At 41.0% G+C, this 25,478-nt stretch overlaps 1 protein-coding gene across 7 annotated transcripts in view; it reads left to right on the forward strand.

Moving 5' to 3' along the window:
• Positions 1-25,478, forward strand: part of RUNX2 (RUNX family transcription factor 2) — a 335,124-nt gene that overhangs the window by 205,627 nt on the left and 104,019 nt on the right. For 2 of the 7 annotated variants that reach the window (XM_003897680.4, XM_021936733.2), the window contains 2 exons: positions 8,932-8,997; positions 10,541-14,810. The exons of 4 other annotated variants lie outside the window; for them this stretch is intronic. In XM_003897680.4, the coding sequence (XP_003897729.1) occupies positions 8,932-8,997; positions 10,541-11,019 (545 nt within the window). In that variant the 3' untranslated portion in view covers positions 11,020-14,810. Of the gene's footprint in view, positions 1-8,931; positions 8,998-10,540; positions 14,811-25,478 lie in introns of those variants that run through there. One more of the 7 variants, XM_003897679.4, reaches the window with a different exon arrangement.

The following is a 25,478-nucleotide window of genomic DNA, read 5'->3' on the forward strand; positions in this document are numbered from 1 at the left end:
GTTTTGTGTGATTTGGACTTGAAAGCAGCCGCTGCCTGCAGTGGACTCTTCCTTTTCCCTGGCGTCTCTCCTGGACCAGTGCTAGTCTCGGTTACAGGTGTAGTCTTAGATTAGGTAGGTTTTAGATTTAAAGGAGCAGCTTGAGTCCTACTTTAAGAAGCAGAGTCCGACTAGAACTCTTCAAACTCTATCTGAAAACAGTGGACTTTGTTGTGATTATCCATTTCATAGTCTTTTCCTACCTCAATCAGCATCTCTCTTCTCAGTCACGGTATTTTTTTTTTTTTTTTCCCAGAAGAGTTTGACTGGATCTGCAGTTAGGTGTGTGAGGTTGATCGTGAATTTCAGGATTTTGATTCTCAATTTATGTATTTTCTAGCTTGGAGACCCAATCTGTTCGGTTTCTTTCTTCTCTGGCTTTACTAGTTCAAATAGTACGGGTAGGGAGGAATGCCCTTTTAGGATGGAAATGTTGGCTATTTGCTGTGTACTGTTACCAATTCCTGCTTACAAGTGTCTCATGCAATGAGACTAAGGAATATAAAACATGATTTGCTTCATATCATTCAGAATGCCAGTGGTAAAGACAATATCAGAATTCTGGGGCTGGGTCAAGCATGGCAAATAAGTGAATGCATCTGCCTCCCATTCCACCTCCATCCCCAGGGCTGTCAGTGATAATTGGTCAGAATGCTTTTCATCATCGCCTTCCTGGTAGCCATGGCCAGGCTGGTAGAATTCACATGAAAATGACCCCAAATTCCTGCACCCTAGGGGAGACAGTGGCAGCAAAGCCCCCACAAGTCTGGGGCCGGGTCGTGGGCCACCATGTACTGATCTGTAACTTCGATGTTTTTTTTTTCACTGTTTTTTGAGTTTAAGTTTGCCATTCATAAACTACAGCCAGTGACTTTGCTACCTCACAGAGGATTTAATGACAAAATGGCAGTGGGAGTGCTTCAATCGAGTGCTTCTGCAGATCTGAGCCGTGGAATCCCAGTTGTTTGGTTAGCCACTCTTTTAGTCAATTTTTGCTAACACGATGGGATGCTGTGGCTGTTCCATCACTTATAGGACTCATATGGTTAGGGAACTAAGCAACTAACTCGTCTATTAAGCAATAGACGGTTCTAGTTCCCAGCCCATCATCAAGCAGCTTCAAGTCAGAACATTCCTGCACCAGGGCTTCAGGCTTGCTACCAAGCCTGAAAGAAACGCCGCGCAGATTTTTCCACGGGAGCGCCTCAAAGGGCAAAGGAAACTCAAGGGCTCCTTCACTACCCCTGCTCTCCCCGATCTTCTGGCATAACCCAAAACAACCCCAAGTCCCCTAAGGAGAATATTTTCATGTCTCTTGTTTTATCTGAGAATGTATGTGAATTTTATTTTAGAATATGTATGTTTTTGTTTTAATACAAAAATAATGTTTTAACTTACTAATATCAGTTAAACGTCCCTCTTTAAAAACCTTTCTCCATTTGTCCACTTCTTGTATTTCATGCCTTCCTATCAGTTAGGCTTTGGTGTCTAATATATAACATCTCAACCAGTTCATAAATTTCTGCTTTTAATATAGCCCAAGTTACCACTAGCGCAGGCCACAGGAAAATACCAGGCTGTCCTGTCTGAATTCTGGCTTTTTTTTGAAAGATTTACTTAGGAACAATTTATCATTTAGTTTGCAATTTTTAAAATAATCTTAATTGACCACATATGTTATCAAATAAGGGTTGGTCTTGCAGCCTCTGCCTCGCTCGCCATCTCCCCGCCACCTCCCACCCCCTCGTTTGCACATGCGCACAACCTCCTGCCAAGATGTCAGAAAATTAATTATGCCACTCTAGGCAGATATCATCGCAGGAAAGCCTCTCTCTGATTTAAGGTAAGATTACCGATATTGAAACTGTTGTTTTTAGAAGGGAAAGGCTATCACTTTTAAACCTCTCTCCCTCGTTTTTCCTAGTTCCTTCTCTCCATGTTTTGGTAGCCATAAGTCATTAGTGGTTTTTAATTTTTCTGAAACTGAAATAAGGTCTGAAAGGGTGGATTTGTCCCTTTTTTTCCTCCTTTTTTCCTTTTTTTTTTTTTTTTTTGCTGGCTAATCGGAGGAACGCAACCACATCTGAAGCCACTTGGCTCATTATGAATTTCATGGAAACTGATTCTCTGAAAGTGTTTCCATATGTGTTCCCAATATATCCCATCCTCTCTAAATGGGAGCACAGACGTGTGCATGGGCTGGAAATGGCTTCAGGATGTGACAGGGCAGTCATATGACTGCCACGGCACCGTGGGTGGCCCCTTCTGAAAGACACGGTGTCCTGGGTGCTGGCCTCCTTCCTGCAGCGGATCTGGTTTCAAAGACTATCCACCCTTCCTAGGATTTAAAAAGTTCTTAATCAAGGCCTAGCAGGAAGATCTCTCTCATTTTTCCTCCCTTTTCTCTCCCCCTCCATCTTTGGCTCCTTCCTTCCCTTGCTCTCCCTCCCTGTATGCATACACACTCACTCACACTTCTACTGCCTGCCCCCTTTCCCTTTACAAAAGGAAATATATTCTTCCAACAATATCCTCAAAATTTGGGTGGGTTTAAGGAATGGCTGAATTTTCTGAAAATTGCCAGTTTTTTTTTTTTCCTCTCTCTCTTTTTCCTTCAGCATAACATACTTTCTTAGCCTTAGGATCAGCTAGTTCTTTCAGAATTTCTGAGCGTGCAGTGGAAAAGTACAATTCATTACAACACAGAAAACAAATATTTAGACTGGATAGTTGAGGCACTTTCCCTCTCTTTTACAAAAGAATGGAGTTTGCTGGTCATTTCATTATCTTAAAATGATTTCACAATCTCATTTTGCTGCTTTCTTCTCCATCAGGATGATCCATTGCATGTCTTCCATATATGGTACATTTTCCTAATTATCATCTAATGAAATGAAAAGTAAAATTAAGTTAGTGATGGATAGTTGATCATTTTTTAGTGTGAGGGGAGAAATTCCGGGAAATTTAGAAAATTGGTCTCTTAGAACCTCAGTGTGGAAAATGCAAAGTAATATTTTGCATATAGTCTACATTTGACTTTTGGATAATGTTTATATAGCATTTCTACCTCTGTCATGCTTGCCTGCTTGAGACTTTGGTAGTAATTCATCTGCTTAGCAAAATTTTTTGAAGCATCTGTCTTCTCAGCACCATACTATGTATTAGCTGGGATCTGGATATGTCGTTCTTACTCTTAATTTGCTTCCTCTTTAGTTGGAAAATGAAAATTCTTATCTAAAACCAATGATAATACTTAGAAATGTGTGCAGCAGTAAGATTTCTCTACATAAATGTCCAAGGTTTGTTTGATAAATGAAATGTTATGGTAAGAATTTGTATGCCCAGGAAATCCTTATGTAGTGGTGAGATTTGAAGACAGTGCTTGCTTACCTTGGTCTGACAGAGAGAAGGGGGAAAGCCATGGGTGCTGTGGAGAGCATGGGCAAAGCTCCCTTGAGTGTCCTGAGTATATATCACTCCACCAGGAAGAGGGGCCATGCTGAGGAGCAGTGGGATATGACTTTGAAATAGGGCAGAGGACTCTGAATATGCACATAGCTTCCTTCCTTTTCACTCCTTCATTACAGAATTGCTCAGATATGCCTTTTGAAAGGTGGCTGGCCTATGCTTGAGTAAGGGGTAATACACTCTTGTTTTAAGGCCCTACTGCCTGTGTGACTTAAAAAGGCAGTAAGTGGAAAAATTTCCCTTTTCGTGTGTGTTTTCATAGAATACAGATCTCAAGAAGCTCAAGGCAGACCCTCTGTGTTTTCCTCTGCACCCTGCATGCTCTGTCAGGGTGCAGAGGTAGAATAGAATGCTGGAGCTGGGACGGAGAATCGTGTCGGAGTCTCGTGTTACCGCTCAGATCTACCATGCCTGCAGGCTTCCGTGTCTATAAAATTCATCTATGGAACTCATCTACGATTCTTGATGACTCTGACTTCTGCTTCTGCATACTAGTCTAAAAATTCAAACAAGATGCTAGTTTCACTCTCTGTTCCTTTAAGCTACTCACTCAAAGATTATGATCTTAGTGGCAGCAGTTAACCCAGGATCATGAGGAAGGACAAGTATGCTTACCTAACAGCAGGCCATGCGTTTCTGACCTGGCCCTCTTTCCCCTTCATCTAGTCTCCCCGGGGCTCCCTAGTGTGGATCTACACCCAGATACTGGCTGGGAGGCAAGACAGGTGCTGGGACTGAAGAGGAAATAACAGTGGTAACAAACCAGAGGCATCCGTTTACTAGTGTCAACTGCTGTTTTGGGGGCTCCTGTCTGCAATGTGAGGTCAAGTGATGCGATAATGCTTGGGAATAGCTCTGAATGCTCTTTAAGGAGAGTTTTACAAGGTTTTATAAGTATGGAGTGTATTTGAGTTACATTTTAGGTTTGATGTCAGCATTGCTCAATGCTTTTCATATCTTTTTCTTTTGTGTTAAAACTGTACAGAGTTATTATACAGAGTTCCCAATCCTTAGACTAATTTATGTATTCATTTATCCATCTAACCATGCACCCACATTTTTTTTCATTTTAACCTCTTACAATGTACTAGGTTCTGAGAGGGCTATGAGAGGAAAACATATTCTTTGCCATCCAAAGCTGACTTTATAGTTGGAGAAAACAGACTAAGAAACAGCTAGTAATTCAGTAAGAGAGTGAGTAAGGGTGCAAAAGAGTGATACAGAAAATAAATGCTATTGGAACAGAAGTAAAATAGGAAATTAAATAATAGAGCTGTTGGTAAGGGGGCAGCCAAAACATTTAAAAGGGGGAGAAGATTCTTGGTTACCAGGGGAGAGCAGCTCCACGTAGGTCTTGTGTATTACATGTTCCAGTAGAAAGAACTCTGAGAGGGGTTAATAAAACGTTCTTGGGATTCATTTGAGATTTGTTGAAGCAATAACTCCTACCATTTAAAAGGCCCCAATGAAGCTTTGAAGTTAACACCTCATTGCTGAGAAGTATGACGGCTTTTCATTCTGTACCTTTATCCCCTCACATAAAGTGGGCAGAGGACTCTGAATATGCCAACATATGTTCAGTCTGGATTCAAGACTCCCCTTCCTTTTTTTCTGCCCCGACCTGCCTGCTCCACAGGGATGTGTGAATGTACCGCACAGAGGCCAAGAGGACATGGGGCATGGGGTTTCCCAGCTGACAGCCCCAATGGCAAGTACCTAGTATGTTATTTTGCTCAAATTCCAATTTCTTTTTGTTCTAGAGATCACCTTACCCATTTTCCATCAACCAACCATTATTTATTGGGGGCCTAGTCAATGAGAAAATGTATGTTAAAGTAAAGGCCTTGGTAAAGGCCTCCAAATGTCAAACACAGGTGTGACTGTTAGGGGAGGCAAAAAAGTATCAGACACATCTCTACCCTCCACAGCTACTCTCAGTGGGAGCCAAACCTGACTCAGGATAAGCAGCATTGGAAAGCAGTGTGTGAAAGATGCCACGTGGAGGATTGCAGGCCCTGAAAATTGGAGATCAGACATTCTCTTTGATTCCCCCTTATCTTGGTTTCACACACTTTCCACTTGAAGACCAAGAAACCTAGTTGGGTAAAGAGAGGCTATTTCCTTTTCCCTCATAGACCTTGGGAGGAGGAGAAAGATGTTTTTACTTTTATTAGTGATTTTATTTTTATTTGCACTCCATGGAAATTTTATTAATATATTCTTCCCTGTGTATATTAGGTTGTGAAAAATTGCTGCTGCCACTACCGTTACTATTTTAATGAGCAAAGTTCTTGCAGCTCTCTTTATGACAGCTACATTTGTTTGCAAGCTGTTTGGCTTTGGCTAGGGGTGTAGACAGCAGTTTTGGAATGAAATGCATCTGTAGGAAGCCAGCAGGTCCTAAGGGGATCATACCCTTGACCTTGGTCTCATTCACATATTGCCCTGAGCAACTAAACTAATTGCCCATTATTTAGCAGATTAGATCAACAAGGCCTGAAAGAGTTGTTAATAATATCCCAAAGAGAGGAACTCTCACTGGGGCAACACTTAGGCAGCAGAAGAGTCAATGTAAGTATTTTGAGATATTTTAAGTATTTTTCATTTAGGCAAACCAACCTCTAAGATAGCAGAGGTGTGTGTGTGTGTGTGTGGATAGATCTGTGATCATGTTAACCAGATTCCTTAAGGGTAACTAAGATCGCATACCCTTTGTTAGAAGTCAGAGAGGTCTGTCTAGCTGTGGCTGTGATTTTGTGATATTGAGTAAATGGCTTCCTTTCTCTAGATATCACCCTTCCTATTTGTCAAACAGGGGTTAGATTTGCATTACCTAAGCAGTAAATTAGGAGTTTAGACTTTTCCATCAGAGTTCCTCAACTAGCATAATGGAATATTGGAGTAGCTTAGGGGATCTGGGAGCATAGCCTAAAGCTGTACAAGTGGAAAATTTTTGTTGAGGTGATTTTTTATTTGACTTTGACTAAAAATTCACGTAAATGTTGCATTCTCTTCCACATCATATTCGTGTTTATTGTGTAGTGTATTATTTTCCCCAAGCTGAGTAAAACCAGCCCATTGGGAAAATGCACAATGATTATCTTGGGCTTCTAGTAACTCCTGGCAGTCCCCCAGGAACCCCCAGATGTAGGCACATACCATTTTAAAACTCTTAGCACCAAGTCATCTAGTGTTGGCTATAGCACTCTCAACTTCTCCACTGTTCAGCAAAGCCTCATAGCCGAATGTACTTTGTATATGGAGGAGATAACATGGATAACAGCAAAAAGAATGGATTTGTGCAAGTTATTCCTTGCTATTTTAAAAATGTCTCCAAACCACCTTTATCTATCCAGTAAGTTGTAGTCAAGAGTTTTAAACGGGCCGGGCGTGGTGGCTCAAGCCTGTAATCCCAGCACTTTGGGAGGCCGAGACAGGCGGATCACGAGGTCAAGAGATCGAGACCATCCTGGCTAACATGGTGAAACCCCGTCTCTACTAAAAAATACAAAAAAAACTAGCCGGGCGAGGTGGCGGGCGCCTGTAGTCCCAGCTACTCGGGAGGCTGAGGCGGGAGAATGGCGTAAACCCGGGAGGCGGAGCTTGCAGTGAGCTGAGATCCGGCCACTGCACTCCAGCCTGGGTGACAGAGTGAGACTCCGTCTCAAAAAAAAAAAAAAAAAAAAGAGTTTTAAACGGGCTCTTGGGAGCTCTGAGGGTACCAGGCGTATCACTGGGGGAGTGGCTGAGCTTTGGTTTTATATTTATAAAATCAGATTGGGGTTGCACTACTTTTAGAACTCTAGGCTTTCATAATGTGGACTCTTAATAAGTCAAATTTACATTTTGCTTACTTTAGTTGATGTAATATCCAGTTCTGTGTTTGTAAGTTTGTGGCTTCAATGTGGTTGGTGACACAAGATATGACTAGTTTAGGATACAATGTCAAAAGAGCCCAAGAAGGGGTTCTAGAAGAAAACCTGAGTTCATGTGCAAAACAGAGATTAGAAGCAAAGACACAACCTTATTCAATGAAAGAAAATTTAATGCTATTATTTGCTTCTGTAACAATTGTTATTTTAAAAATTGAAGATTAGGAAGGAGTTTATAGTCTTTAAGTTTAATGTTTCTGCCACCACCCTATTGTGATTATTTTATAAGGGATCTCATGTGGTACTAGAGCAAATTGCTGCTATTTCTTCCTACAGAACATGTTGCAACATGTTTCAGGAACATTTCTTGGTAACATAAAATGACTAAACAAATTCCAGAAAATTCTATTGTTTGTAAGTTGAAAAATCATCCTATAATCCCTTTCAAGTCAACATTAGCGCTCTTTGTCAAGAAAGAGTCCATTCTCAAGACATTAAGACTCAAATGCCTAGAAGTGATTGGTTAAAATACTGTAAACCTAGCGGAAATTTGTTGCATTGTTTTCTATAAACCATAACCAGAGCTCATTAATTGAAAAATGAATGTCAATTTGTGTTAGCTAGCATCTATAAACCAAAAAGGTACAGTGATCCTGGCATGTGATGGGCAATAAAAACATCAGCAAAATGTATCAGGTAAAATTGGGAGGAAGGAGGGGGGAGGAGTAAATTCAAAACCATATTGGAGTTTACTGCCAGGGCCCCACATAAAGAGTTTTAATGAGGTTTCTGCATCAAAATAAGTGAAACCATACGGAATTGTAATTATTACTACAGTGTATTTTAAGTACAAATACACCTGATAAGCAGTTTTTACATTAACGTGTCTGTGTGAACTCCATGCTTCTGAAGGGGGCACACATTGGGGTTTTAAGTACGACTTCTTTCTGATACACACTGTTCACATTATTCTGGTTTTTCTTATATGATCTAACTATTGAACTTAATGCATACAGAAGTGACCTGCCCATCGCTATTAGTTCTGCCAGCTCAAGGTCACCTGGATGCCCTGCAATGCAGAGGCTGCCTGAGGAACAGCTGTGGCCTCCATTTGGCCTCTGTATTGTACGAGGCAGGGCACAAGCATTGGGCGGGGGAGATGTTGTGGCGCATCTGCTCCCATTTCTGATTCTGTCGTAATCACTGCTTCCACATTTTTAAACTTAAGCTTGTCAGAATTTCGTTTTGGGGAGGAATAGGTAGAGGCTAGTTGAGGATGGAAGAATTTATAAAAAGCAGAGAGTGACTGCCTGGGCTATGTCAGTTTTGGTTCTTCATCTTGAAAGTGTTTGCTTCTGGCCTTAGAAGCTGCTCCCTAGCTTTTACCCTCTGCTTATGGGCCTGCGGGTTCTGGAAAAATACTAATGAGGCATGGGAACCTCTCTGTCTACCCCTCCCCTAAGGCTGTTGCTTCTCCTTCTCTCTTGGAATTCATGGTCATAGAACATTAGAGCTGGAAGGGAACTTAGAGCTCATCCCCCTCATTTTACAGATGATGACACTGCCACCTCTGACTTCTGCCTCTGGCCTTCCACTCTCAGTAAGAAGAGCCAGGCAGGTGAGACTTTTAACAATTGCTGGGCTGGGCAGGGCTGGGCTGGGTTGGGCTGTCTGGTTGTTACTGTCCGATTTGTAAATTTTGTTAACTATATATTGCTTTTAAAGAGTCACTTTATATTACAAATGCACATCATGGCACTTAACCCTTGCATTTTATGAAGATTATAAGCAGTGTGCATTTTAACAAAAATTAACAACCTTCAGTCAGCACCCTTAAAGAAAAGTGTTCGGATTATTCCCTTAATAAACATTGTAATATCCGAGAACAAGGTCTGAATAAAAATGAGGTGAAGAAATACCCATTCATTAAAGTCCTCAAGAATTGTTTAGTGCTTTCCTTTATAGCTAAAAGCTGTAGGGAAAACAAATATATGAGATCCGAATAATCAAAATATTTTAGAAGGGATCAATATCTTAACAAGAATACTGGTATTAGAAAAGGGCTTGTCACAATTCTGTCAATTCTAGAAAAATAATAAACCCAGTCTTTAAAGATCACAACTACAAGATTGTAGCATTTCAGAAAACTGATTTCCACATGAAATGGTGTATAACGGTGGTTTCATAAGTTCGGCACCAGAAACATCTATTAAGGAGGCCTACCGTTAGCTTTAGACGTGAAGGGCTTCACGTTTTAGGGGAAAACCATCTTTGCCTTCAGGTTACTGCTTCAAGTTGACTTGAAGCTCGTTCTGTTGGATGTGGTGCTGGGGCCTGGGAGACGGGTGGGGAGTGCCCTCCTCTTAATCTCCCCTAGGCAGCGAGCCTCTCGCAACCGCTACTGTCAGCACCTGGCCTAAATCAGGTCACAAGTCTCCCATCAAGACTTGAAATGCAGTGATTCCTAAGGTACCAAGCCCCCTTGTGCCTCCTAACTCCCACTTTCAAAACCGACTGATCTAGTAGCTTATGACCCTCCCTGTCCACCCCCAGAGAAGTTATGAGTTTCTGGTTTGATTTCACTGTTGCTAAGATGAGACTTCTGACAAGATTTTAAATTCCTTTAAGGCGTTAAAGGAAATGATAGGAACATGATAAGCTATCTTTTTGATGTTCCTTCCTGATGAAGGAGCCTGCCAAGAGTAAATAACAATAAGACATTATTTTGGAATTTCTTTATATTGAGTTGAGGAAAATAAACCTGTCTGACTTAGTAAAAATTTGACTTCAAATATCTAAAGTGCAACGAGAAACAAAAAGAGAAAAAAAATCCATGAGGATTTGGTCTTAAAGTCTGGTGAGTGAACCTACGTGATCAGAGTGTTGGGTTGGTTTACACACTGACCTGGCACACATGTGGGTTTTTAAAGCCCTCTGGGATTCTCTGGGGTGAAAAATTTAAGGATCAATGCTGTTAAGACTACAAAGTGGGGGAAAAAAGACTGTAAAGTGACTGGTGCATTTGAAGGTCTGTTTGTGACTTGCTGTTCCTTTTTGGGAAAGCTAAAGTTTTCTTTTTTTTCTTTTTCTTGTAACAATTCTATCATTATTTTAATTGATATTTACAGATTTTTCCCTCCATCTTCTGTTATAATTTTTAGGTGCTTCAGAACTGGGCCCTTTTTCAGACCCCAGGCAGTTCCCAAGCATTTCATCCCTCACTGAGAGCCGCTTCTCCAACCCACGAATGCACTATCCAGCCACCTTTACTTACACCCCGCCAGTCACCTCAGGCATGTCCCTCGGTATGTCCGCCACCACTCACTACCACACCTACCTGCCACCACCCTACCCCGGCTCTTCCCAAAGCCAGAGTGGACCCTTCCAGACCAGCAGCACTCCATATCTCTACTATGGCACTTCGTCAGGATCCTATCAGTTTCCCATGGTGCCGGGGGGAGACCGGTCTCCTTCCAGAATGCTTCCGCCATGCACCACCACCTCGAATGGCAGCACGCTATTAAATCCAAATTTGCCTAACCAGAATGATGGTGTTGACGCTGATGGAAGCCACAGCAGTTCCCCAACTGTTTTGAATTCTAGTGGCAGAATGGATGAATCTGTTTGGCGACCATATTGAAATTCCTCAGCAGTGGCCCAGTGGTATCTGGGGGCCACATCCCACACGTATCAATATATACATATATAGAGAGAGTGCATATATATGTATATCGATTAGCTCTCTACAAAGTGCCTATTTTTTAGAAGATTTTTCATTCACTCAGTCATGGTCTTGCAGCCATAAGAGGGTAGATATTGAGAAGCAGAAGGCTCAAGAGAGACAATCGCAATTGAGCTTCAGATTGTTTACTATTTAAGATGTACTTTTACAAAGGAACAAAGAAGGGAAAAGGTATTTTTGTTTTTGTCGTTTGGTCTGTTATCATCAATAACCTGTTCATATGCCAATTCAGAGAGGTGGACTCCAGGTTCAGGAGGGAGAAGAGCAAAGCCACTTCCTCTCTGTGCTCTGAAACCTCACACCCTCACAGTGGCAGCTGTGTATGGACCAGTGCCCTCCACAGACAGCTTACAAAACCAGTTGAGGTGCACTAAAGGGACATGAGGTAGAATGGACGCTTCCATCACAGTACCATCATTCAGAATAACTCTTCCAATTTCTGCTTTCAGACATGCTGCAGGTCCTCATCTGAACTGTTGGGTTCGTTTTTTTGTTTGTTTGTTTGTTTTTCCATGCTCTAAGAAAGTGACTTCAAAAATAACTGATCAGGATAGATTATTTTATTTTACTTTTTTTTTTTTAACACTCCTCCTCCCCTTTCCCCACTGAACCAAAAATAAATCCCATCCCTAAAACCTGCCTTTTCCTTTTATGCAAAACTGAAAATGGCAATACATTATTATAGCCATACTGGTATAGATAGTGTTTGCGTTTGGCTATGTGTTATTTGTTTTCTTTTTTTTTAAATTATGAATATGTGTAAAATCTGAGGTAACTTGCTAACGTGAATGGTCATATAACTTTAAAGATATATTTATAATTATTTAATGACATTTGGACCCTTGAAACATTTCTTAGTGTATTGATATGTTGACTTCGGTCTCTAAAAGTGCTCTTTATTAAATAACAAATTTCTTCAGTGGTCTAGAGCCATATCTGAAATATTGCTAAGCAATTTCAGTTCATCCAGGCACAATGTGATTTTAAAAAATACTTCCATCTCCAAACATTTTAGATATAGATTGTTTTTGTGATGTATGAAGGAAATGTTATGTTTAGTTCTTTCAGATCTTTGAATGCCTCTAACACAGCTTTGCCTTTTAAAGCAATAATTAGGGATTTATAAAACAACCTTTAGCCCTTTATCAGCATGAAATGCTGGAGTGATGTGGTTTTCTAATTTCTTTGGGGTAATTATGACTCTTGTCATATTAAAAAGACAAGCACAAGTAAATCATTGAACTACAGAAAAATGTTCTGTGGTTTCATAGTTAAGCAAAACTCTAAATCGCCAGGCTTCATAGCAAAGACATAGTCAGCTTAAAGCCACACATGTGGATAGAAGATCAATTATGAGACACCTAGTACAGGAGAGCAAAATTGCACTAGGGACTCTTAACTAACCAGCCTTACCAAACAACACATCAGGGGAAGCCCAATCTACCTTACCCAAGGCCCCACTGGCAACTTTCCACAGAATTTGCATTTAGAGGAGCAGAATGACATCACTGTCTTTTGGGAGTAGGTCCTCTGAAGACGCAGCCAGGTTCCAGCAGGTAGCTGAGCTGAGAGGACATATGGCCCGTGGGGACCTACAGACAGCCTTTGACATTTGTATTTCTTACAATGGAGGGCCAAGGAGGGCAAGGGTGTGTGGAGTTTGGTGTCTACTACTGTGTACGAATTTGAGCTAGAGCCCTTCTGTGGCATGCACTTTGACCACTCCTGGCAGTCACATGGCAGATTTCCAAGTGCAAATCCTTAATCTAAACAAGGATCGTCTAATGACGCCACCAGGCCAATCCCTGCTGTCCTCCCTGAAAAGTCAGGGTCCCTTCATTGGAATCCTCCACCCACCCAAGCAGAATTTAGCAGAGATTTGCCTTCAACCCCTAACGGCCCCCTTGTTCTCTGGTCCTTCTCAAACCCACCTTTTTAGGCCACCCAGCATTGCAGGACAGCGTGTGGGGCAGCTGGACCTGTGCTTCCTGCCTGGGAGTCTCCCTTGGAATTCATCCTGACTCCTTCTAATAAAAATGGATGGGAAAACAAAACACTTTGCCTTCTAAAGGCTGTATACCAAGTATGCTTAGATAAATAAGCCACTTTTCTATTACTTAAGTAAGATGGAAGTAGTAATTGATACTATTTATTGTTTGTGTGTGGTAGCTTGAAGCACACCACTGTCCATTTATTTGTAAGTGTAAAATATGTGTTTGTTTCAGCAGCACTTAAAAAAGCCAGTGTCTGGTTACACATTTCAATTTTAATTAATTGACATAAAAATGTTACCACCAGTGCCAGCTGCATCCTATTTAATTAAAAAGGTACTATATTTGTACATTATTTTGTAATGTTAAAAGGGCTTTTTTAAGTTTACAGTACACATACCGAGTGACTTTAGGGACGCTTTTGTGTTGAAATGTTACTATAGTGGCTGCAGGCAGCAACCCAGAAACACTTTAGAAGCTTTTTTTCCTTGGGAAAAATTCAAGCACTTCTTCCCTCCACCCTCACTCCAACCACCCCAATGGGGGTAATTCACATTTCTTAGAACAAATTCTGCCCTTTTTCGGTCTAGGAATTAAAATTTTGTTTTTCTTCTTTTTTTTTTTTTTTTTTTTTTACTGAACCCTTAATTTGCACTGGGTCATGTGTTTGATTTGTGATTTCAAGACCCAAGCAAAGTCTTACTACTACTGTGGAACCATGTGCTAGTGCCTGGGAATTAAAATAGCGTGCTTCTCTATGTAGCACAAACATTGCTGGAATGTATAGTGTGATCAACGCAGCCACATTTTTATCCATTTCAGTTGTCTCACAAATTTTAACCCATGTCAGAGTTCCAGAACAGGTACCACAGCTTTGGTTTTAGATTAGTGGAATAACATTCAGCTTGGAACTGAGAAACTCGACAGATTAACTATCGTTTGCTCTTTAGATGGTCTCACCGCCTCTCCCCTGCCAGGGCCCTTTCAAAATGAGCAGAGAAGTCCACACCATTAGGGACCATCTGTGATAAATTCAGAAGGGAGGAGATGTGTGTACGGCTTTAAGGATTCCCTCCATTCCAAGGAAAGGGACTTGCCCAGACTCCAGGTTAATACATGGAAACACGAAGCATTAGCAAAAGTAACCATTATACCTATGGTATTTGAAAGAACAATAATAAAAGATAATTCTTCCAAACCTTGAATTTGTTGTTTTTAGAAAACGAATGCATTTTAAAAATATTTTCTGTGTGAGAATTTTTTAGATGTTTGTTTACTTCATGTTTACAAATAACTGTTTGCTTTTTAATGCAGTACTTTGAAATATATCAGCCAAAACCATAACTTACAATAATTTCTTAGGTATTCTGAATAAAATTCCATTTCTTTTGGATATGCTTTACCATTCTTAGGTTTCTGTGGAACAAAAATATTTGTAGCATTTTGTGTAAATACAAGCTTTCCTTTTTATTTTTTCCAATTGCTATTGCCCAAGAATTGCTTTCCATGCACATATTGTAAAAATTCCGCTTTGTGCCACAGGTCATGATTGTGGATGAGTTTACTCTTAACTTCAAAGGGACTATTTGTATTGTATGTTGCAACTGTAAATTGAATTATTTGGCATTTTTCTCATGATTGTAATATTAATTTGAAGTTTGAATTTAATTTTCAATAAAATGGCTTTTTTGGTTTTGTTATGTGTGTACCTTGGGTCTTTTCTTGTTCACGGTTTCTCCCTAGTCTGATGTCTACTCCTGCTTACACCTGGGCATTTGCCAGGGCTTGTTAAGAGAAGAGATGCTATATTACTGGGGAGAAGAAAAAAAATCTTGGTAAACGGTGTCTTGTTTTGTCCTATTCCTAGAGAGGGGTGGGCAAAGAATCTAGCAGTGAACTCACTTCCTTACCAGCTTGTGTCTGAAGGAAGGAGTGCTCACCTTGAGTAAGGCCATTTATTCCAACTGTGGGACCTATCAGGGGTATAGATGCAGTCTTGATGGCTTCATGATTCTCATCTCTGGGAACATAAACACAGCCCGCAAGTGAACCTCTGGCTCTCAGCAGAAGATCTCAGGCAGCCCAGACGTAGGCTAGTCTGTTTTCTTTTCCACATCTCTTTTGGGTTCTTAAAAATAAAGTCACCCAAAGCCCAAGGATGAGTAAAAATGGACCTTGGCCTGGCGGGCTATAGCCTCAGAAGAATTCTTCTAGTGAACATAACTATAGTTTGGAGATTTTTTCTCTCCTTGGCCATTGTTTATTTTTGGTAAGTTCCCCCACTTGCGATAAGGTTGAAGGCCTAGGGTAGAAAAGTTGCTTTTTCTGTGTCCTGTGCTTTCTGAATGCTTGGGCTCACCACAATTCTAAAATAAGGACCCAGGAAATCACGGTGCAGAGAAGGTCAGCCAGTGGCCAAGCTGACCCACATCATAGGGAGAGTTAGAGACCTTGAAGATCTGCTCATTCCTAACCCTTTGGCACTATTTTCTAAGAAATCTTGGAAATAGTTAAATTGCAAGAATAGGAAATGTCCTGAAAGCATTTGGGTGAGCTTAAGCCAGGGAACTTGTCTGCAACTCTGAGGATGTAGATTTATTTATTTTTTTTAAAAAATTAAACATCTGTGTGACTTTAAAGGGCATTCACAAGGGAAGTGGTCACAGTGGCTTTCTTTCTGTCTCCAGTTTTCTCCAGCAGGATGGTCTAGGGCAAATCCCTTTACTCCTCTGTGTCTCAGTTTCTTGGTTTATGAAAAGGCGTTGGGCTAGATCTTGGCACTATTGACATTTCAGACTGGATAATTCTTTTTGTGTGTGTGTCAGGGATGCTGTCCCGTGCATTGTAGGATGTTTAGCAGTATTCCTAGCCTCTACCCACTAAATGTTAGTAGCACTTCCCTAGTTATGACAATCAAAAATGTCTCCAGATGTTGCCAAATGTTTCCTGGGTGGCAAGATCACCACCGATTGAGAACCACTGAGCTAGAGGCTTTATTGACAGAACTGATGTGAGAATACATTGTTTATTAAATTAGAGTAGCCAGGCAGAGGCTGAGGGACTTCCCAGTGATTGCTACACATCAGCCTTTTCCATCCCTTCACCTGACGGCACCCCAAGATTTGGATGTATTGTGAGGGCTGCTGTTGGCTTTTTCGTCTGCACTTCTTCACTCCTCTCTGCAACATGGGCTGTGCAGCCAGTGAACAGCCCAGCTGTGGGTCTTTGTTAAGCCTGGATTGGTTGGCCAGATTTATCATGGCCTGTTTCTCACTGAAACGACAGGCGGAAGAAGAAAGCAATTTCTGCAGTGTTTTTGACCCCTGGTGTCCCCTATCCCCCAAATATTTAATCATCAGGCATTTCTGCAAGAGTGGGTGTTTCCTGTTAACTCAATCCCAGCCGGGACTGGCCCAATAAACACCTCAGGTCTCTGTCACAGAGTTTATTTGGCTGGGAAATGGGTATTGCCATGTAAACAGGAAGCCCCCTGAAGTTATTATCTACAGACGCAGTGGAAGAGCCACATGTTTATATTTATGGGACTTGAAAACAGTCTGAAAGGCAAGGGAGGATGTCAGAAGCCCTCACTGGCAGTCAGTGAGAGCAGGTCCTACAGCTCTTCATTAGTTAATTTTTCATTCCCTCTGGAAATGGTTGGTAAACAATAATGACCTAGCCAAGAGCCACTGCAGAAATGGAGGTACTGGCTTGCCTGATTTAATAAGCAACCACCTGTACCTAGATTACCCGGTTAACAATAACAATCCTATCAATTGGCCTCACGGTCCTATTTGAAAATTATTTTAGAGACCAGTCCTAGGAAGCAACAATTTGGAGGTATCTAAAACGGTAGGATGCTTATGATAACACTGTCATCATCTCTAAGTTCTTCTGGGGAAGCAGAGGACAACTCAACCAACTGTTCCAGTTGTAGCGAGTGTGGGCCAGCTCACCTGTGAAATCCCAAGCAACCCCTCATGCATTCACTCCTTAGTCAGTTTTTGTGGGGCTGGAGAGGACGTCTTCATGCAAGAGTTCGTAACACCTGAGCTGTCCAGATATTGGTACTGGGAATCAGGCTTGCACCCTAGGCCGATGTATCCCAGGTATACTCCAGATTGCTCCCAACCCATCTCGGCTCTTCCATTGTCTCTCTCCTCCAGCCCGGAAAAGGTGCTTAAGAAAGGCCAGGTAGGAACCAGTATGTGGAGAGCTGATACTCTTGATTTAAACTGTGGGTTCTGAGCAAAGGCAAGGGAATCTTTCCTTCCTCACCACCATTCCTGTGGACCCTGAGAAGCCTCTCTGTGTCTTCCTAGGGGCTTCTCAGCGGTAGCTATTCAATCAGGTGGCCTTGGAAACGAAATTTTCAGAAGTTATGAATCAAAACTTATCAAGGAAAAGGATCCACTGTAGATGCAAAGGGTAATACACCAGGGATGTGTGTGTATGTGGTGTGTGTGTGTGGTGTTTGTGTGTGGTGTATGTATGTATGTGTGTGTGTGTATATGTGTGTACATATGTGTGCGTTACATTTATTAATATGGTCTATATGTGGGTACAATAATATTAATAATATGAGTAATATATACGTGTAATATATATATATAAATTAGTAGCATGTAATATATATCACATTAATGTAAAATAATAATATATAATGTATGGTATGTGTGTATATATGTATGAAGTATATGTGTGTATGAGTATGTGTGTGCGTATATATATGTATATATATTATGAGTAATGTGTGTATGAGTAGTAATTACATATGTATATATATATATATATATTAATATGAAAGTATATGTGTGTATGGGTAATGTGTAATACATGTGTATGTGTGTGTGTGTGTGGTGTGTGTGTGTGGTGTGTGTGTGGGTGTGTGCATGTGTATGTATGTGTATATGTGTGTGGTATATGTGTGTGTGTGTGTGTGTGTGCATGTGTGTATGTATGTGTATATATGTGTGGTATGTGTGTGTGGTGTGTGCATGTGTATGTATGTGTATATGTGTGTGGTATATGTGTGTGTGTGGTGTGTGTGTGATGTGTGTGTGCATGTGTATGTATGTGTATATGTGTGTGGTGTGTGTGTGTGTGGTGTGTGTGTGTGGTGTGCATGTGTATGTATGTGTGTGTGTATATGTGTGTGGTGTGTGTGTATGTGTGTGGTGTGTATGTGTGTATGTGTGTGTATATGTGTATGCGCACACAAGTATGTGCATGCCTGAAGGGAGGGAAGGAGGAGGGTGAAGTTTGGAATGGATACCTGAACAGCCACCCACTGTGAGGGAAGATCCCGTTAACTCAAGAGTTTGGTGTTTCTTGGCCTCAGCTTATTTCTGCAAATTCTTCAAAAAAAAAAAAAGCACTGCCTTTATCCCACAAGTGATGAAGAAACAATTACTTGTCTTCAAATAGGTTATTGGGACAATGGACACTGGATGCTCCTTGATATGTCAGTTAAGGGAGCGGGGAGAAGCTAACATTTAAGGAGTTTTTAGTAATTTTTGTAAAGCTTTTATTCAAAAGCTTGTGACTCAATCCAGCCCTGCTATTCAGACATGCTCAGCCATTTGGGAAGCAGAGGGATCAAATCTCTGGAAACACATTTAACTTTTACCAAAATGTATTTTAATTCATTTCTTATTATCTTGTTGCATTGATGTCAGGCCACTTAGTGGGGTTTTCTGCAAAACTTGCTTCGTGTTTTAGCATTGCAAACATAGCCCAGTTCTTGATTGCTATCTATTCTTTCCAGGTCATTCCGTCCCACTCCATAGCCAATAAAAAGGGAAGAATTTCCCCCACCTGCTATTCTTATAAAGAAATCAAGGACATAGAGCAAAATGCTTTTAACAAAAAGGCAAAATTCTTCCACACAAGCCCTTCAAGGAGTAGCTCTTGCAGCAGTAACATTAAATGGGACCAGAACACAAAAACGCACAGGCTCATGTGGCCTTAGGAAATTTCTCTGGGAGGACCAAAAGTTCTAGAGTTAACCCGAATGTGGAAAATGGAAATAGGAAAGAGTAGGCTCCATGGAATTAGAGATACAGTATATAATGGCAGAAATTAAGGGTGTTTTTGAGAGATGGGAATACCAAGAACACCCAAAACACAATTGGATGATGGATTGATAGAAAGGTACAAATTTATTTAAAAGCAGCAAAAAGCAGACAACAAAACCACATGACACATAGAATTGTGGCACAATTAATAAAAGCGTTAGGATTTAAATGTCCTTTGACATTCTTTCTTTCCTAAAGTCACCTGTGTATCCTAACTCCATCCATCTACAGCAGTGAAATAGTTGGACCAGTTTCACTTTCTGTTTCTCTGTGAGTTTCCCTTCATTCTTCTGCCCCCAAAGGAGAGGAGCCTTTTGTGGGATCATTATTTATCCCAGAAATACTTTTGTTCTCCCTAACCATCATTTAGTATTTAAATCATAGAAATCACAATGACTTTACTCTTTTTTAGTAGAGTACTTAAAGAGCCTTTGTATGTGTAGATTTGGGGGCATAGAACATTTGGCTCCTTGCAGAAATCTTATTTATGGCTTCACAGCTGAGAAATACAGAGATTATGATTGCATACGATTCTCAAACACACCTTCTGGAGCACAAACTGTGAGCTCAGGTTGTGCAGGGAAAGATTGGTGAACCAACCGTCATTCCTCGTGGGCATGAGAGGGAGAGAAGGATCCAAGGAGAAAGCAAGTTTGAACTTCAGCAAGGAGTTAAGTGGTTAATAGGAGCTCAGTTTTTTTTTATTGGCTAATAAAACCTCTCAGGGTTTTTCATATTATATGGTCCCTTCAGGCTCCTAGCCCAATGGCTTAAAAAAAGGGAAAGACAAAAACAACAACAAAAAGCTGGAGCCTAAATACCAATGCAGTCCCAGTCTTGTTTACTTTTTCATTTCCGCAGTTGTAAAAAAAAAAAATTCCTCTGGTAGTTCAACTTTATCATAGGAACTGCAGAAACGGACCGTGTTTGAACAACTCCAGTCATTCCTGCCTCCCAGTGAAAGGAAAAAACATGCTCTGTCTCTGTGTGCCTGTTTCAGAAAAAAAAAGTAGACCACGCTGCAAATGATGGATGCATCAGGAAATTTTAAAATGAAAGCAGGGGTGGAAGGAGGGAGCACAGATATTGAACTGAAATACATCTCTGGAATCCTGAATGCAAATGATCTCTGTCCTTTTATTGCCAGTGGTGCTGTTCTCCCAACAGAGCAGGATGTTCTTGTTTTTAATAATAGCCAGGCCAGATGCTAAATTCTCCTCAGCAACATGCTGTATAAGTGAGAAGGCAAACAGCTGATTCCTGTTAAGACGAACACCAGGAGAATAAGCCAGAAAGTATGAGAATTCTCTGGAGGTTTTTGCTTTGTAAACCCCTGTTTGGCAGAAAGATCACAGAATCTGAACTGAAAACACAGTGTGTCCCCTGCACCCGTTCCTCGGCAGAGCTGCTTGCTGGGGGCCTTTGAGCCTCTCGCCTTCGCCATCCAGCCCTATTCTAAGCTATCCAGAAGACGAGCTCACAGGTTTCCCAAGAGGGAAAGTCGGAAGCCCTGAGCCCTTTGACTTGTAATGACTGTAGAAAAATACTCATCAATAGGAGGATTTTTTTTTTTACTTGCTCCTTGCCGTAAAAAATAGCGAAATCCTGAACACGAGCCAATATTTTTAAATGGCATCTTTGTTCCATCTTTTTCACTACCTTCTTCCCCCTGTCAGAGTCCATCAAATCCCTCAGATATTATTCCTTTCAGAATAAGCCACACATGCAAGATGCTGCTTTCTTCTTTGCCAAGGAGCTGCCAGAGCCTGTGTGGGGCTCTGTGCGGCTGGACTGACCAGATCAGACAGTGACCAGGCTGCACGCCGCTGCGGATCAGACAGTGACCGGGCTGCACGCCGCTGCAGATCAGACAGTGACCGGGCTGCACGCCGCTGCTAGCTCATGCCACCTCCAAATGCTGCTCTGAAGGCCCTTCCTGGGGTGCCCTGTGGGAGGGGTCTGCAGAATGTTGTCTTCCAGTCATTCCTGGGGACTTTGCTTCCAAGGCCTGCAGGAAAGTGAGCGAGAGAAGAGGGGGATGTTAGGAGCAGGTTGAGAGGCTCCCCCTAAAAATAAGTTCCCCAAAGACCCTTCTCATTACCTTTGCTCTTCACATCCTCCTCCTAAACCCTCATACTTTCTGTCTCCAACTGCCACATCCTTCCCCGAAATGCAGAAAGGGCACAATATCCTTTCTATTTTTTCCTCCCTAGCTGTCCTTGAAGTTCGCTTGGCCCTGATCTCACTAGTATGAACATCCTGGGGGGAAAGGAATGGGAGCCAAAGATGATTTTCCTCCTTTCCCACTTAGGATGGCACTGAACCCCATTGTTTTAATTTCCTTTTGAGGAAAAGTCAGATTTGGTACCAGCAGCATGATCACATATGTACCTGGCACTTTTCTTAATGTTTCACGTGCCTTATCTTAATCTTTCCAGCAACCTATGAAGAAGTTAGTACTGTGTTTATCCCCATTTTACTGATAGGAAAACTGAGGTTCAGATTTGTCCAAGGTTATACAGCTATTGAGACTCAAGTCTAGATCTGCTTGATACCAGACTATGTTCCTAAGCTCAGACTTTGGGCACAATCTCTTTATCATCTGTGTAATGGAGGTTATGAGAAGCAAATGAATTAATGAGATCTAAAAATGCCAAGCAAAGTGTCTGGCACATAATAGATGTAAACTAGATGGCACGTATTATTATTGTTGATAATAATTAAGGTTGTTTTTAAAAGCATAAATAAAATTTTCAATTAGTTTGAATCACAATAGAGCCGAAGCCAGAAGTGGAAGATTTTAAAAAAATACTATTTTAACATTTTTTAAAATGTTGCTCTTTGACAGAGGTTTTTTTTTTTTCTATATATTTTATAAACTACTTTTCTACTGAACATTATGGCTAAGTTTGGCAATTGACTTACTATGCGCTGCTTCCCAAGGGAACCCAGAGATATCATATCACGTAAACCATGAATGGAATATATCAACACCTTCAGAACAAGAATGTTGACCTTACCCCCATCCCAATCCTCAATCTGTAGTCTCTTCCAGGGTTTTCCATGTAGGTATGTTGAGTTTTGTGTGAACATTGTCACTGAAAAAGTTATTATTGCACTTAATTTGGCAGCATTGGCTTCATCTAACTAGAAAGAGACCCAAGCCAAGAAATTCCTGTCACCTTCAACCCTTACCTTTCTATGAATGGCTCTGGGGTCTTCCCTGCAATTTGACAAAGGGGCAGTACCCAATTCTCTCATATCTGAATTGGAACCCCTGATGTGGACAAGGTTTTGTGTTGGGGTGCAGAAGCCTGGAGGAGCCCAGGGATGGGGCATGACTGTTTCTTGCCCTAAATTATTTAAATCACTTTGAATGAATAGGTAGGCTTGTCTCCAAGTATCTTAAAGTACCTTGCAGACTATTTTCTTAAATCTATATGAAAAAAATATTATATTTTACTGAAAGTCCAGGTAATAGAAATGACCTCTCTCCCTCTCACACTCTCTACCTTCTTTTCTTTCTTCTCTTTGAAAATATTTATTGAACAGGTACCATAGGCAGACCAATATGTTGGAAGGCTTGCCATCATTAAGAAGCATATTGGAAAGCATGTCTGTTCAACTTAATCCATTTCAGTAAAAGAGGTTTTTGTCATGCCATTCTTTATTTTAAGCAAATTCATGAATTCTTCAGGTTGCAAAAAACAGAGATTAAAAGTTAGTAATTATTTTGTAGAGAGAATTTAGACAGTTTTGAGTTCTCTTTATAGCCAGTTTCATTTTCCATTTCTCATTTCCTAAGGCAAACACTCAAATATTTGTAAGGTACTTGGCATCTATATTAGTCCTACAGACTTTCATTCCCACTACATATATGGGTGGTTTGGTGTTCTAAAAGTGGGTGATTTTCATACAGTCAAAGAGAGAGAATCTGTTCTTCCATTTTCCCCACCCTGTTGTAGCAGCCATGGAGCCAACTCTCCATGAAGAGGTTGAGCTGTGTATTAAAAGGGGGGCATCAGAAAGTGGCAAAAAGTTCTGGGTTCCAGATCCTTAACCCCTACTAACTAGATGCATGACCTTAAACAAGTCACTTAACCTCTCTTGACCTTCTCTTTACATCTGAACGATAATATATTGCCAGCCAGATGGTCTGCTGAAGGACTGTGGGGCTCTTATCTATAGATTTGGAATGGCTTTTAGAATGGAGAAATTATGGGGAGTTTTAAAAGACTAGAGTCTGTCTAACATTAACAAAGAGAATGGGGTCCATTGTTTACTGCAGAACCGGCAAAATGCTCATTTTGTAGAGGATGGGGAGATGGAATCCCAGAGATGTCAAATCGTTTTTGTAAGATCACCCCAAAGATAGATGATTGGAAGTCAAGGGTCAGGACATCTGTTTCAAGCAGTTTCTATACTCACTCACCATAAGAGATATTTCCTTTCTTCATAATAGTAGCACCTTCTGCATTATATTTTCATTAACTACTTATTTAATTTCCTAGTTTTCATGAACGTATTTTCATTTGTTATAAATTTAGGCACACTGATTTATTAAACTTTCTTATGTAAATTAATTTCCAACAGGCTGATCCCATACCATGCTCCAGCTAACCTTATTAATTAAAGATTTGTTATGTTACTTTATTTAAAACATACCAGGCGTGATTTAGTGGATGAGAAATCCAGTCTAGGAGCATCAGTGCCATTTCTTCCTGGAGAAAGTTGATATATCTGTTGGCAACATGCTTCAAGTTTATTTCCCTTTAGTGGACAAGAGGGATTTTCTCAACCAGACCCTTGCCATCAATGCTAACGGTAGATGCAATGGCCTTGCTATGGAAAGATCTTTCTATTTAATGTTTCAAGCTTTGGCCTCTAGAGATGGGGCCATAGTCTTGACTTCATTAACATGATGTCCTAGCCACCCAAAAAAATCAAAGCATAACAGCTATTCTTGAAAAAGGGCTTATCATCTCAATTGTACCTTTTATCTGCTTGCTATCTAAGTTACCTGTAATCCATATCCCTTTGTATTAGTCCATTTTCACACTGCTGATAAAGACATACTCAAGACTGGGCAGTCTACAAAAGAAAGAGGTCTAATTGGACTCACAGTTCCACGTGGTTGGGGAGGCCTCACAATCATGGTGGAAGGCAAGGAGGAGCAAATCACATCTCACACAGATGGCGGCAGGCAAAGAGAGAGAACTTGTGCAGGGAAACTCCTCTTTTTAAAACCATCAGATCTCATGAGACTTATTTACTATCATGAGCACAGCACGGGAAAGATTTGCCCCCATGATTCAATTCCCTTCCACCAGGTCCCTCCCACAACATGTGGGCATTCAAGATTCAATTTGGGTGGAGACACAGCCAAGCCATTTCACCCTTCAATTTAAAAAGTAGAAGGGGAAAACCATTCTAATGGGGCAACCATAGAGCACACAGATATTAAGTATAGTGTTATAAGACTTATAGTTCATCTGATCCCTGTTTAATGATAGACACAGCCATTATTGTGCCAAGTGATTATCAGACATAAGTGCCAAGCCATTTACAGGGCAGAGGAAGGTGGAAAGCTGAGAGGAGGAGGAATTTGTGGCTTCACCCCATCCCTTGCTTGAGAAAATAATTGTCTTTGGTTTGCTTCAGTCCCCAACTCTAGTCTGATCTTAAGGGAGGGGTTACATTTGTATTCATTCAAAAATATTGATTAAACACTTACTAGAAATGATGAAAATGAAAATGAATGAGATACATCTCCATCCTCATGAAGCTCACCATCTGCTCAGAGAGACAGAAATATAAACTTCAGAGCCAGGTGCTGTGGCTCACGCCTGTAATTCCAGCAGTTTGGGAAGCTGAGGCAGGCGGATCACCTGAGGTCAGGAGTTCAAGGCCGGCCTGGCCAACATGGTGAAACCCTGTCTGCCTGACTCACAAGCTGTGGTGGCCCTATGAGATCAACTAGGAGGGCTAGAGCGGGAGAATCGGATTGAACCTGGAGGCAGAGGGTTACAGTCAGACAAATTATTGCCTGCACTCTATGGTGAACAGGCGGAGACTCATCTCAAGAAAAGAAGAAAGAAGAAAAGAAAAGAAGAAGAAAGAAAGAAAAGAAAAGAAAAGAAAGAAAAGAAAGAAAGAAGAAAAGAAAAGAAAAGAGAGAAAAGAGAGAGAAAAGAGAAAAGAAACACAGTCTGACGAGATTGCCATATGAACAAGGGCAGGGGACCAAGGAAACAAACAGAGATCTTAGGAAGACGGGAGATGAAGTATC

This window comes from Papio anubis, chromosome 6 (assembly GCF_008728515.1).
Source record: "Papio anubis isolate 15944 chromosome 6, Panubis1.0, whole genome shotgun sequence".
Classification (NCBI taxonomy): domain Eukaryota; kingdom Metazoa; phylum Chordata; class Mammalia; order Primates; family Cercopithecidae; genus Papio; species Papio anubis.